Here is a 14,193-nt window from a genome sequence, read left to right as displayed (position 1 = left end):
GGGTTGCAGTAGTCAAGGCGAGAGATGATGTGGGCATGGACTAGGGTTTTTGCAAATTCTTGGTTGAGGAATGTACGGATTCGTGAAATATATTTGAGTTGAAGTCGGCAGGAAGTGGAAAGGGCTTGGATATGTGGTTTGAAGGAGAGATCAGCGTCAAGGATTACCCTGAGGCAGCAAGCTTGTGAGACTGGGGAGAGTGGGCAGCCATTTACTGTAATGGATAGGTTCGTTGGGGGGGGTTGCGTGAGATGGGGGAAAGATGATGAATTCTGTTTTGTCCATGTTAAGTTTCAGAAATCTAGCAGAGAAGAAGGATGAAATAGTGGACAGGCATTCAGGCATTCTGGTTAGTAGGGAGGTGATATCTGGTCCACAAATGTAGATCTGTGTGTCATCGGCATAGAGGTGATACTGAAAGCCATGAGATTCTATGAGCTGTCCCAGGCCAAAGGTGTAAATGGAGAATAGCAGGGGCCCTAGGACTGAACCTTGTGGAACTCCGACAGATAGGGGGCGAGGTGAGGAGGTGGTGTGTGAGTGGGAGACGCTGAATGTCCGGTCTGTTAGGTATGATGAGATCAAGGATAGGGCCAAGTCTGTGATGCCAAGGGATGAGAGGGTCTGTAATAGTAGGGAATGGTCCACTGTGTCAAAGGCAGCCGACAGGTCGAGGAGGAAGAGGACAGAGTAGTGTCGCTTGCTCTTGGCGGTAAAGAGGTAATTGGTGACCTTAGTTAGGGCAGTTTCAGTGGAATGGTGTGACCGGAAGCCAGATTGTAAGCGGTCAAAGAGGGAGCAAGAAGAGAGATGGGAGGACAGTTCAAGGTAGACGTGTTCCAGCAGTTTGGAGGCATAGGGGAGAAGTGATATAGGGCGATAGCTAGATACAGAGGATGGGTCAAGAGAGGGCTTTTTGAGGATAGGCGTGATGGAGGCATATTTAAAGCTTGAGGGGAAAACACCAGTTGTTAGTGATAGGTTGAAGAGATGGGTTAGGGTTGGGATGAAGACTGTGGTGAGGTTTGGGATGAAGTGGGATGGGAGTGGGTCAAGTGCACAGGTGGTGAGATGCGATCCTGAGAGTAGAGTGGAGAGTTGATCTTCTGTAATGGTGGAGAAGTTGGTTTTGGAGGTGGAGGGCTGGGAAGTCGGGAGGAAGGGCTCTGGGGGTCGTTGACCAAAACTGTCTCTGATGTTATCAATCTTCTGCTTGAAAAATGAGGCAAAGTCTTTAGCTGAGATGAGTGGGGAGGGAGGAGGTGCTGGGGGACGGAGGAGAGAGTTGAAGGTGTTGAATAACTGTTTAGGGTTGTGAGACAGGGAGGATATTAGAGATGAGAAGTAGGTTTGTTTAGCTGTGGTTAGTGTGGTCTTGAAAGTAGTGAGGGACAGTTTGAATGCGATGAAGTGCTCGTTGGAGTGGGATCTTTTCCATCTGCGCTCAGCAGCCCTGGAAGCTCGCCTCAGTTCTTTGGTCAGGCTGGTGTGCCAGGGCTGTCTGATTGTGCGAGCTTTGGTATGTGTAAGTGGGGCAGCAGATTCCAAGGCTACAGCTATTGTGGTGTTATATAGAGCGGCAGCGTCATCCGCATTGTGTAAGGAACTTATATCTGTGAGACATTTTCTATGTCTTCAATCGTATAGTAGTAATAATAATATTAATAACAAAAAGATGGAGAATCCCCTTACAAATCACATTTCTCTAATTGTTGAAAAAATGTACAGTTCAACAATAACCCCTATTTACTTTTACGCTATACCTGTAATATGCTCTTGTATAGGATGGCCGACAATGTGGTTACTGGTAGGGCCCGTGTTTATCAGTGATGCTTACAGTATGAATGACCTGTTTAGCTTCTGGTTTCCTATGCACTGCATTTTGCCTCTGAACAGCTGTTCTTTGCAGTAAACCCCAAATCCTCCAGCCCGTAATAGTCCATTACCATGTAATATTATTATTTGTGTACACACAGATAAAATTAGCACTAATAATTGTTCACTTTCTGCTTTGATTTAGGCTTCCAGCATGGAAGAGCTCATATGGGAGCAATACACTGTGACCTTGCAAAAGGTAGGTACCTAAAAGTCTGTTCTGTAGAGCACTCCAAAATGTCCATTTAGAGGCCAATTACTGTTTTTTTTTCCTGGGCTAGTGAAATGTTCAGTAAGCTGCAGATTCAACTAGGGAGCTTCTCGATTAGTAAGTGACATGCTCTATGTAAAAAAAAAAAAAACGCAGCAAAGCACAAAATACTGATCAAACAAAAACCCAATGTGTGTGCATGAGATTTCTGAAATCTCATAGGCTTTGCTGATACTGTAAAAAGCAGCTGAAAATTAGCATAAAAAAGCAGCAAAAAACACCCTGTGTGAACTTACCCTAAATATTTTTTTTAAGAAAATCTCCAAATAAAGAACAAAATAAGCAAAAAAAAATTTCCAATAAAAATGTATTATGTAAATACAAAAATTAAAACCATAAATTACACATATTTGGAATCGCCATGTCCGGAACGAAGGGCCGAGCAAAGCGCCAGAATTGGCGCATCTAATAGATGTTCCTTTTCTGGGCAGCTGTGGGCTGCTATTTTTAGACTTGGGGGCAGTATCCATGGCCCCTTACCAGCCTCCAGCTAGCTGCTTTAGCAAGGTTGGTTGTCAGAAAATGGAGGGGACCCACACCATTGTTTTAAAATTTATTTTTTTAAATAATTAAAAAATACAGCATGAGGACCCCTCTATTCTTCATAGCTAGCCTTGTTGACAGCTGAGAATTGCAGCCCCCAGTTGTGAGTTTTGCCTGGCTGGTTAACAAAAATACAGGGGAACCTATGCCTGCTTTTTCATTTATTTATAGTGCAGGAGCTGCTGCTGAATACTCCATCCGCCGCTCCTGCTCTTGCTGTTATTAGCGGCAGCAGGTGTCAGATGCTGGGAGCAGTAGTCCCATCAGCTGATACCAGTGACTGGAGGTAAGCTTTACACCTCTGATAACAGCTGAGCGCTCCCTGTTGTCTTCTGACAGCGTGGGATCTGCGGCTCTCTGACCGGCGGGGATGATGTCACCGCCGATTAGAAGTGGTGTTTGCCGCGCTGTCTTGCACATTACAGCGCAGCAAACTCTGTATGCTCGGGCCCCCCATTCAAGTGAATGAGGTTTGGGATCGGGTCCTGTTCTGGTACCGAAGCCCGAACTTTTTGTAACTCTTCGGCCGGACCCGAACATCCCGGTGTCCGCCCATCTCTATTCCCCACCCCCAGTCAAGTAAATAATTTGCGCTCCCCCATTTCACCCTCGTTACATTGTGTCCCTCACCCTCAATACAGTATCATTCACTGTCCCCCATCCTCAATACGGCATCATTTGCTCTACACACCTATTTAATTCATTTCACTTTAAAAAAAAAAAAAATAATTCATACTTTCCTCTCATACAATCCCCTGCAGCTTCACTTCCGGTGTCCAGCGCATGTTTAAGCCGGCGAGGCGCCGTGGCCTGACACCAGTATGTCATAGTCAGAGGGAGCTCCCTTGGAGCTGCGTGGCTGTTCTGACAGCCATAGAGCTCCAGGAAAGCTCAATTCGCCAAGCACCGCAGCCCACCCCTGCCCCTGGGTCCTGGTGAGCAGAACCATGTTGCTGCTTTCAGTTCTGTTGTATGAAGTGAGAAGTCCACATGCATCGGGAATACAGTGGAATTGTGACACTGTGCACATCGCACATGATCCGGAAGTCTGTAATCACATAAAGTAACTGCGGAATGTTTGTTTCAGCCCCCTTTAACTCGCCTGTTATATCTTTTGTTTTCTTACTTATTCACATAAGTGCTCTCAGAACCCAACAATTCAAGTAATGTAAATTTGTGCTTTACAGGATAGCAAAAAAGGTTTTGGCATAGCAGTGTCTGGAGGAAAAGATAATCCACATTTTGATAATGGGGAACCATCCATCGCCATCTCTGATGTCCTTCCTGGTGGTCCTGCTGATGGCTTCTTACAGTAAGTACTGCACTATGAAAGTAAACCAACTAAAGTAAAATTGTGTTTACTGATTTTATTTTTTATTTTTTTTTCCTTTTCGATTTTTTTAGTCTTTAATAAATTTTATTTTTGCTGCTTTCATAATCCCATCAGAACATAATTTGTGTTGTGCGCTTTCAGTCTTCTTTATTTTTGTTTTGTTTAATAAGCAGTACACAACTGAACATGTAGAAATTAAGTAGCCAACAATTTCACAGTTGTAAGTCTCTTGATTCACACCCCAATTTCCGTACATTTATGTCCTTATTCATATCACATTTTTGTCCTACACCTAGCATGTGTGACCTCTGACTGGCGTAACATTTCTGGTGTAAGAAACTCTCTCACTTTTAATGAATTTGACTAGTGGATGTAGCAATGCCCCATCTCGACCCCTCCCCAGCTCTGCCCATTTTGGCAGAGTTGTCCAAAAGTGGCGTGAAACATTACTATAGTATCCAAAAAATGTGACTACTTTTCGATCTGTTTAACACCACTTTTCTGACCTAAGCGCTTTGATGAAACGGGGCCAAACTTTTTTTTTTGTGTGTCTGTGTGTGCACGTCTGTATGTTTCATCCTTTGAAATATAGTAAGAGTGAATACGCTGAAACTAATACTTTTTTAACCTATTGGTTTGTGATTCCACTGGAAAGCATCCATCACAGGCTAAAAGTGGCATCTCTCACCAATAGACTATATAGTATTCATTTAATTGATACATCACAAGCTTTTCAATATCTTTTTATAACTTCTTCATTAAATGAGTGCCATTATAGTCTGTGGCTGACTAATGCCATTGTTGGGCATCTGTCAAACACCTCTGAAGAGGGCATGATGCTGATTATTTTTTTTTTTTTTGTTTCTTTGTATTTGCAGCAAACAAAAGCATTACGTTGCCATGGTTTTGTCTTGATGATGATTTTTTTTTTTTTTTTTTTGGTTTGTTTCTTTTGTACGGCAGAAAAGTCTAGCTTGCTACATTTTTTTGCCCTGACAGAATACAGTATTCAAATGTTTTATTCTTTTTTTTTTTTTTTTTTTTTAAATGTAACTCCATAAAAAATAGAATTGTATATTGCCAAACAATCAGTACAAACATGGCATGAGGTACAGTCAAGATATCAATGATAACGGCCTGCCACCAGTTATTTCCATAAAGCTATGCACTCAGCTGTGATTGCATTTCTCAATGAGGAGAGGGCGGCTGGCAGCGACTTCTCTTCTGCTGGAACAAATGATTAGGCATATTGAACATATGGGGCCAGCCTGCCCAATACCAGTTTTCCCAACATTTACTCCTAGAGGAAATACTGACAAGATCGCCCGTCATGTTAGGGGACGTCTACAATGTTTTGTTAAAGCTCAACCATATGGTAAGATATTATCTGCTAAATAATTCTCCGGTATGCAACTTTTGTGTTGGATGTACATTGTTTGCCGTATGCTATACCTCTAAGTAATGATCTTTCTGCTTTTGTTTTGCAGAGAAAATGATCGTGTGGTCATGGTTAATGGAACATCTATGGATAACGTTTTGCATTCATTTGCAGTGCAACAGTTACGGAAGTGTGGAAAAACTGCTGTGATTGTAAGATTACAAAGCTAGATTAATTTCTTTTTAACCTCTTCCCCTTGACGTAATAGTAGGTAAATGTCCCCCTGCCCATACTACCATGTCACCATGACCATACAAGCTTAGAAGCTGTGCCCATGTGGTCATTACTACAGCCTGGCGATTGACAGCCAGGCTTGTGTTGTAATGTCCGAGGTCAGAAATAACGGATACCTGCTGTTTAACCCCTAGATGCATTGGTCAGCATGAACTCCAGAAACTAGGAAGTCAGATAATAGGCAGGGGTTGGATCTATGACCTAATTGGCTCCTTGCAGTTCCGTGATGGACTGCCATGCCACTATGCCATTCCAAAGGCTTACTTCTAGGGAATTTAGATTGTGAGCCCCATTGGGGACAGCGATGATGATGTCGGTAAAGCGCTGCAGAATATGTTAGCGCTATATAAAATTAAAGATTATTATTGTTTCTTGCCAAAGATACAACCTACTCAGTTTAAAACTGATAGAGAAAAAGAATTTGGTATACTTTTAAAAGGAATAATATTTTTATACCCCCTGCATTGTACTGGGTGAAGGTAATAAACTCTGCTGTTACTCAACTATGCCAGCAACATGTCTTTGCAAGCAGGCACAGTAGTGACATCACTACTGAAGCACATGTGAACGCTGCAGACAATCACTGGGCTCAAGGCTTGTGTCATCTAAATCAGCGTGGCTTTTGAAATATTTCAGTTATAAAAATGACTTATTTTCAGGAATGGCAATATTGATGGCATATCCTTATGATAGTCTGCCAACTGCACATTCGTGGGTATCTAGTGCAGGGTATTGCAGTATTGACCATGAATCTTGTGAATGTTCTCAGGAGCAATGTACAGCAAATACACAAACATCTCAGTCTTTACAAGCAGCAGATCGGCGTGGGTATTGATCTGATATTGATGTCCTATCTCAGAGATAAGCCATCAATCTAGTGATGCTGACAATGCCCTTCAAATCCAAAAATAGGTTGGCCCTGGTTCAGTTTTCCCTTTCTTCCTATAAGACAGACAGTGGATTTCAGACATTTCTTCTGAGAAGTTTGTTTTATAATCGACTTAAAATTCATCACAACATTTAAGACATTTAGTTTTTAATCAAAGAAGTATTTTAACTGAAGTTTTTTTTTTTTTTGGGGGGTGGGGGGAGGGGGCACTGCAAAAAAAAAAAATCCTGCTCTAGACTTTCAAAGTGAACTTTTGAAGGATCAGAAAATGAAATCCTGTCTTTGAGGCTTGTTTCTCATGAGTAACAAAGGGACCTCTTGTGGGTTGTTAAAGATCACTTTGAAAAGGCTTAGGTTGTTAAGCAGTGTTTGTCCTATGTCGTCCTCTGAAAGGTTGGTAACTAGCCTAGCTCTAAGATGGGGATTGGGCTTTTGTGTATACAGCTGAGGAAGCTTCATTAGTTACATTCTTACTAATAAAAATCGAAGAACCCCTGTTAATTATGTAAGTCTGGAGAAAACAGCCCGATTACTTTTTTTTTTAAAGGGTCTTTCCCTGAATTGAAAATTATTTGCGATCTAAGGATAGATGAAAAATTGCTGATCTTCAGAAGTCCAGCTGCTGCCTCTGCTCACTTTTGCCTAAGTCTCTTGATCAATGGGGTCCCACTAATCGGGCTCCCAGCGATCCATATGCGGTCAGGCTCCCAGCGATCCATATGCGGTCAGGCTCCCAGCGATCCGTACGTGTTCAGGCTCCCAGCGATCCGTACGTGTTCAGGCTCCCAGCGATCCATATGCGGTCAGGCTCCCAACGATCCATATGCGGTCAGGCTCCCAGCGATCCATACGTGATCAGGCTCCCAGCGATCCATACGTGATCAGGCTCCCAGCGATCCGTACGTGTTCAGGCTCCCAGCGATCCGTACGTGTTCAGGCTCCCAGCGATCCATATGCGGTCAGGCTCCCAGCGATCCATATGCGGTCAGGCTCCCAGCGATCCATATGCGGTCAGGCTCCCAGCGATCCATATGCGGTCAGGCTCCCAGCGATCCATATGCGGTCAGGCTCCCAGCGATCCATATGCGGTCAGGCTCCCAGCGATCCATATGCGGTCAGGCTCCCAGCGATCCATATGCGGTCAGGCTCCCAGCGATCCATATGCGGTCAGGCTCCCAGCGATCCATATGCGGTCAGGCTCCCAGCGATCCATATGTGGTCAGGCTCCCAGCGATCCGTACGCGGTCAGGCTCCCAGCGATCCATATGCGGTCAGGCTCCCAGCGATCCATATGCGGTCAGGCTCCCAGCGATCCATATGCGGTCAGGCTCCCAGCGATCCATGTGCGGTCAGGCTCCCAGCGATCCGTACGTGTTCAGGCTCCCAGCGATCCGTACGTGATCAGGCTCCCAGCGATCCATATGCGGTCAGGCTCCCAGCGATCCATATGCGGTCAGGCTCCCAGCGATCCATATGCGGTCAGGCTCCCAGCGATCCATATGCGGTCAGGCTCCCAGCGATCCATATGCGGTCAGGCTCCCAGCGATCCATATGCGGTCAGGCTCCCAGCGATCCATATGCGGTCAGGCTCCCAGCGATCCATATGCGGTCAGGCTCCCAGCGATCCATATGCGGTCAGGCTCCCAGCGATCCATGTGCGGTCAGGCTCCCAGCGATCCGTACGTGTTCAGGCTCCCAGCGATCCGTACGTGATCAGGCTCCCAGCGATCCATATGCGGTCAGGCTCCCAGCGATCCATATGCGGTCAGGCTCCCAGCGATCCATATGCGGTCAGGCTCCCAGCGATCCATATGCGGTCAGGCTCCCAGCGATCCATATGCGGTCAGGCTCCCAGCGATCCATATGCGGTCAGGCTCCCAGCGATCCATATGCGGTCAGGCTCCCAGCGATCCATATGCGGTCAGGCTCCCAGCGATCCATATGCGGTCAGGCTCCCAGCGATCCATATGCGGTCAGGCTCCCAGCGATCCGTACGTGATCAGGCTCCCAGCGATCCGTACGTGATCAGGCTCCCAGCGATCCGTACGTGATGAGACTCCCAGCGATAAGTTGTAATTCCGGGAATCCCCCTTTAATTTGATTTGGTCATTTATATAGCACATTCCACTGCACAGTAAAGAAAATCTTATCAAGCACATCAGTCCCTGTCTCCAGTATTGCTTTGAAAGAGATGTGTAAAGTTTTTCACTTTCTATTTTCCTTTTTTTTTTTTTTCTGTTGTGGAAATAGGTGGTGAAAAGACCTCGTAAAGTGCAGGTATCAGCACTAAGGCAAACTCCATCTCCTGAACTTGACTCTAGGGTATTTGATATCATGGATGATGATGGACATCTTGATAACAGAAGTGCATACAGCGGTTACAGTGAAAGCTTGCAGGGTGGCATTGGTCGACGCAGTAGAGATTCTAGTCCGGACAGGGGCTATAGCAAGGAGCAAGAAAGAGGTCGCTCAAATGACCGAGACCCAGGTCACGTTCGTGGAAGGAGTAAAGAACGAAACCTAGATGATGACCGAGAATACAAGAGAGAGAGAAGCCAAGGCAGAAGCATTGACCAAGATTTGAGTGAAGAACGGAAATATAGGAGAGATCGAGGAAAAAGTGTGGACAGGGAAGAGTCCTTTGAACGGAGCTACAGTGGAGATTATAGTCCGGACCGAGGTGGTAACCGAAGATCTCAACTCGATTACAGGAGTGAAAAAGAAGTGCTTCACCATAGTCGAGATAGGCTTCAGTCCCATAGCCCAACTCCTGAACCAGTACGATATTCTGCCCGAAAGGGCCAAGAGAAGCCCATTAGTGTCTTACTTTCTAAAAAGAAGCAAAGTGAAGGTAGGACTGTTCTGCAAATGACCTTGCATATTGTAGTTTGTAGATTATTTCTATTATTTTGATACAATCATTGGTAAATTACAACTTCCAACAGGATTTTTTTCCATTGATTTAAAATTGTGACAGCTTTGTGCTTGTTTTACAATGAATAACATGTATATAACTTTACATAGAAGATGCCTTGACTTCTGTGCATGTATCCGTTTCTTGTATCCATACTTTAACATTAGACAAATGTATGGTTAAAAAAAAATATATATATAAAAAAAAAAAAAAACTACCTATTTTTCAACAAAATATTTTTCTTGTAAAACTTGATTTTAAATTGTCTGGGTGGTATAGTCCCATCCAAGTATCTATTTAAAATATTTTGAAATGTAACTGTTTTCACACTGGATGCTGGGCCCCTGAATAGGCTGATTCTTGCTGTTTTATCCAGAATATTTTTGCTGGAGATGGTATAGTAGTTCACAAACTGACAATTGGTGGATAGTGGTTTGAGTGTGCGGATATATATATATATAATTTTTTTTTTCTTGTACTCACACTACTATCCACCAATTGTCAGTTAGCTGGAGATTATGAACTACTGTACTAATATAATATATGAAAAGGTGGTGCATTCGTGATTCACCTTTGTTGTGTTGGCACACACTCTTGGGTTCCTTTCACGTTTTAGGTCTACACCTGACGGGTATTATCAGTGTTAATTTTATTTAGAAATATTTATCCTGTTTTATGTCTTTTATTTATCACAGAGTATGGATTACGACTGGGTAGCCAAATATTTATTAAAGAGATGACAGACATTGGATTGGCAATGAGAGATGGCAATTTACACGAAGGAGACATTGTTCTTAAGGTAAATAGTTTTATTCTTTTTAGCCCTCTGGTTTATGGATAGTGCCCATATACAGTACCCTCAATGAACGTCTCATAGTTGTCACAGCTGCCCATGTTTGGAGGAATAACTATAGTTCACTGATGGCTGTCTAAGCTGTAAAACCACCTATGACTCATGCATAAGTACATAAGAAGGGGCATTTACACTGCAAGATACCGTATATACTAGAGTATAAGCCGACCCGAGTATAAGCCGACCCCCCTAATTTTGCCACAAAAAGCTGGGAAAACTTATTGACTCGAGTATAAGCCTAGGGTGGAAAATGCAGCAGCTACCGGTGAATTTCAAAAATAAAAATAGATGCTCCATACCGTTCATTTTGGCCCCATAGCTGTGCCATATAGTGCTCTGCACCGTTCATTATTGCCCCATAGCTGTACCATAGAAAGCTGTGCCATTTAGTGCTCTGCACCGTTCATTATTGCCCCATAGCTGTGCCATATAGTGCTCTGCACCGTTCATTATTGCCCCATAGCTGTGCCATATAGTGCTCTGCACCGTTCATTATTGCCCCATAGCTGTGCCATATAGTGCTCCGCACCGTTCATTATTGCCCCATAGCTGTGCCATATAGTGCTCTGCACCGTTCATTATTGCCCCATAGCTGTGCCATATAGTGCTCTGCACCGTTCATTATTGTCCCATAGCTGTGCCATATAGTGCTCTGCACCATTCATTATTGCCCCATAGATGTACCATAGAAAGCTGTGCCATTGCTGCTGCTACTGCAATAAAAAAAAAAATGACATACTCACCTCTCTTGCTTGCAGCTCCTCAGCGTCCTGTCCCGGCGTCTCTCTGCACTGACTGATCAGGCAGAGGGCGGCGCGCACACTATATGCGTCATTGCGCCCTCTGACCTGCACAGTCAGTGCGGAGAGACGCCGGGAAGATGGAGCGGCGCCCGGCGTGTGGAACGCGGACAGGTGAATATGTAATACTTACCTGCTCCCGGCGTCCCGCTCCTTCCCCCAGACAGCTGGTCTTCGGTGCCGCAGGCTCTTCCTCTATCAGCGGTCACCGTTACTGCTCATTAGAGAAATGAATATGCAGCTCCACCCCTATGGGAGTGGAGTCCATATTCATTTCTCTAATGAGCGGTCCCACGTGACCGCTGAACAGGGGAAGAGCTGCGGCACCCGGAGACCGTGGGACTGCAGGGACAGCGCCAGGAGCCCCGGAAGCAGGTAAGTATGCCTCAGTGCCCTCTCCCCCTCACCCACCGACCCTGCCGCCGACCGTGACTCGAGTATAAGCCGAGAGGGGCACTTTCAGCCCAAAAATTTGGGCTGAAAATCTTGAGTATATACGGTAAGTGAATGAGCCGTATAGACAGGCTGTCGATCACCCGTTGACTTGGGTGAAATGAATTTTTATGCAGCATAAAATATATTGCTAGTGGGTAGTATGGCTTTATAGGATTTCCATCCCAGGTAAACTGTAAGCAAGCAGTGCAGCTTGCCGAATACTAACAAATTACTGTACACACTAGTAGCATTTGGCTCTGTTGGTCTGGTTATCGCATGACCACAGGTATAAATGTTTTATTGAGAACTGAAAGTTGGCACATTTTTGAACTTGCGGTCAATAATGACCACTGAAGCTGGCTATAGAGCCAAATCCTAAGTATTGTATATATTAGACACTGTTAGAACTCAGCAAGTTGCACTGGTTGAAGAAAGTTTGCCCTGGGGCAGAAAACACCTTTAAGGCTACGTTCACATTTGCGTTGTGCGCAGCGCACAACGCAAACAAAAACGCAGCAAAACACATGCACAACGCTGCGTTTTGCGCCGCATGCGTCTTTATTTTAATTGATTTTGGACGCAGCAACTTGCTGCGTCCTCTGCGCCCAGACGCGGGCGCCGCAGCGACGCATGCGGCGCAAGACGCAAGTGCGACGCATGTCCATGCGCCCCCATGTTAAATATAGGGGCGCATGCGGCGACGCTGCGGCGCCTGACGCTGCGGCGCCGACCGCAAATGTGAACGTAGCCTAACTCCTTCACGCCGCAGCCCTTTTTTGTTCTTGCATTTTTTTTTTTCGTTCCCCTTCTTCCAAGAGCTTTATCTTTTTATTTTTCAGTCAATATGGCCATTTGAGGGCTTTTTTTTTATGGGATGAATTGTACTTTTGAACGACACCATTGGTTTTACCATGTCTTGTACTTGAAAAAGAGAGAAAAATTCCTAGTGCAGTGAAATTGCAAAAAAGTGCAACTCCACAACGGTTTTTTGGATTTTTTTTTTTACCATGTTCACCAAATGCTAAAACTGACCTGCCATTATGATTTTTTTTCCACTCATTACAAGTTTGTAGATACCAAACATGTATAGGTATTTTTTTTTTCACCATTTAAATAAAAAAAATCCAAAGTTTCCAAGACCCGTAGAGTCTCCATTTTTCATGATCTGGGGCTGGGTAAGAGCTTGTTTTTTTGCCCTCCGAGCTGACATTTTTATTGATACCATTTTGGTGTGGTTACAATCTTTTTTGATCACCCATTATTGCATTTTAATGCATTGTTGCAGCAACCAAAAAAGCGTAATTATGGTATTTAGACTTTCTTTCGCTATTCCGTTTACCAATCGGATTCATTCTTTTTATAGCTTGATAGATCGGGCGATCCTGAATGCAGCGATACAAAATGTTTTTTTTTGTTTTGTTTTTGAATGGGGAGGTGATTTGAACTTTTTTTATATATAGATATATATTTTTTTTATTTTTAAAAACATTTTTTCTTACTTTTTGCATGCTTCAATAGTCTTCATGGGAGACTAGAAGCTACAGTTGTCTGATCACCTCTGCTACACAAGAGGCGATGATCAGATCTCCTGTGTGTAGCATAAATGCTCACTTGCTATGAGCGCTGTCCACTGGGCGGCGCTTATAGCAGTCTGGCAATGATAATCACGGGCGGTGACACTGACGCGCATGGGCGGGATTAGTGACGTGCTTCCAGCACGATCACATTAAATGCTGCTGTCAGAGATTGACAGCGGCATTTAACAGGTTAACAGCTGTGGGTGGATCGTGATTCCACCCGCGGCTGTTAGAGGCACATGTCAGCTGTTCAAAACAGCTGATATGTGCTGTGAGCGCTGGAGCCCACATCAAAGGGGAGACACAACCTGGGCAGTACATGTATGGTGCATGTCGCAAAGGATTTAATATGTAAAACCACCTATTGAGTCTGGTAATGTGGTGTTTGTGGCAAAAGCTATGTATATGGAAAACTGCAAAATGAGTTGAGTTGTCTGGCCCCGAAAACAAATGCAATGATCCGATGTGTTTAAAAATAGTAAAATCGAACATTCTTACCTGTTGACCCCGTTTTGGATTCAAAGAATGTCCGGTGGTCTACCAGCACTGAGCGCGATGACTTGTCAATCTTTGGTCATTTGACTGCTGAGTACTGTGATTGGCTGCAGCAGTCATGTGACTGGAACAGCATGTTGTCAGAGGTATGTTCTAATGCAGAACAACAGTTTGATAAGGCTATACAATAAATACTGTTGTTTGCTATAGATTGCAATAACCTTGGGATTAATAGATGTCCTCTGTTACAAAACTTTCTATAGTATGCTGAAATAGTTATAAAAAGTAAACAGACTCGAGTGTAACTCGCCCTTCCCAGGTCCAGTGTGGACTCTCCATTGATGCCCCTGTTTTTGTTGTTTGGATGCAGTGGTGATGTCATGTTGACAGCGCTGCAGCCAACCACTGAACTCAGGTGCTTGTGTCGTCTATTGCTGCAGCCAAACAAAGACTGGGACACTGGGACAGCGTCGGAGAGCCAGCGTCGGAGAGCCTGCGCCGAACCCGAGGAGGGTTAGTATTACTCAGTTTCTGTC

At 44.4% G+C, this 14,193-nt stretch overlaps 1 protein-coding gene across 3 annotated transcripts in view; it reads left to right on the top strand.

Moving 5' to 3' along the window:
• Window positions 1–14,193, top strand: part of TJP2 (tight junction protein 2) — a 155,457-nt gene that overhangs the window by 80,770 nt on the left and 60,494 nt on the right. For all 3 annotated transcript variants that reach the window (XM_077249082.1, XM_077249083.1, XM_077249084.1), the window contains 5 exons: window positions 2,021–2,074; window positions 3,877–4,001; window positions 5,510–5,612; window positions 8,834–9,434; window positions 10,193–10,296. In XM_077249082.1, the coding sequence (XP_077105197.1) occupies window positions 2,030–2,074; window positions 3,877–4,001; window positions 5,510–5,612; window positions 8,834–9,434; window positions 10,193–10,296 (978 nt within the window). In that variant the 5' untranslated portion in view covers window positions 2,021–2,029. The remainder of the gene's footprint in view (window positions 1–2,020; window positions 2,075–3,876; window positions 4,002–5,509; window positions 5,613–8,833; window positions 9,435–10,192; window positions 10,297–14,193) is intronic.

Source organism: Ranitomeya variabilis, chromosome 1 (assembly GCF_051348905.1).
Source record: "Ranitomeya variabilis isolate aRanVar5 chromosome 1, aRanVar5.hap1, whole genome shotgun sequence".
In the NCBI taxonomy this organism is placed as follows: Eukaryota; Metazoa; Chordata; class Amphibia; order Anura; family Dendrobatidae; genus Ranitomeya; species Ranitomeya variabilis.
This window is presented reverse-complemented; position numbering and strand designations above follow the sequence as displayed.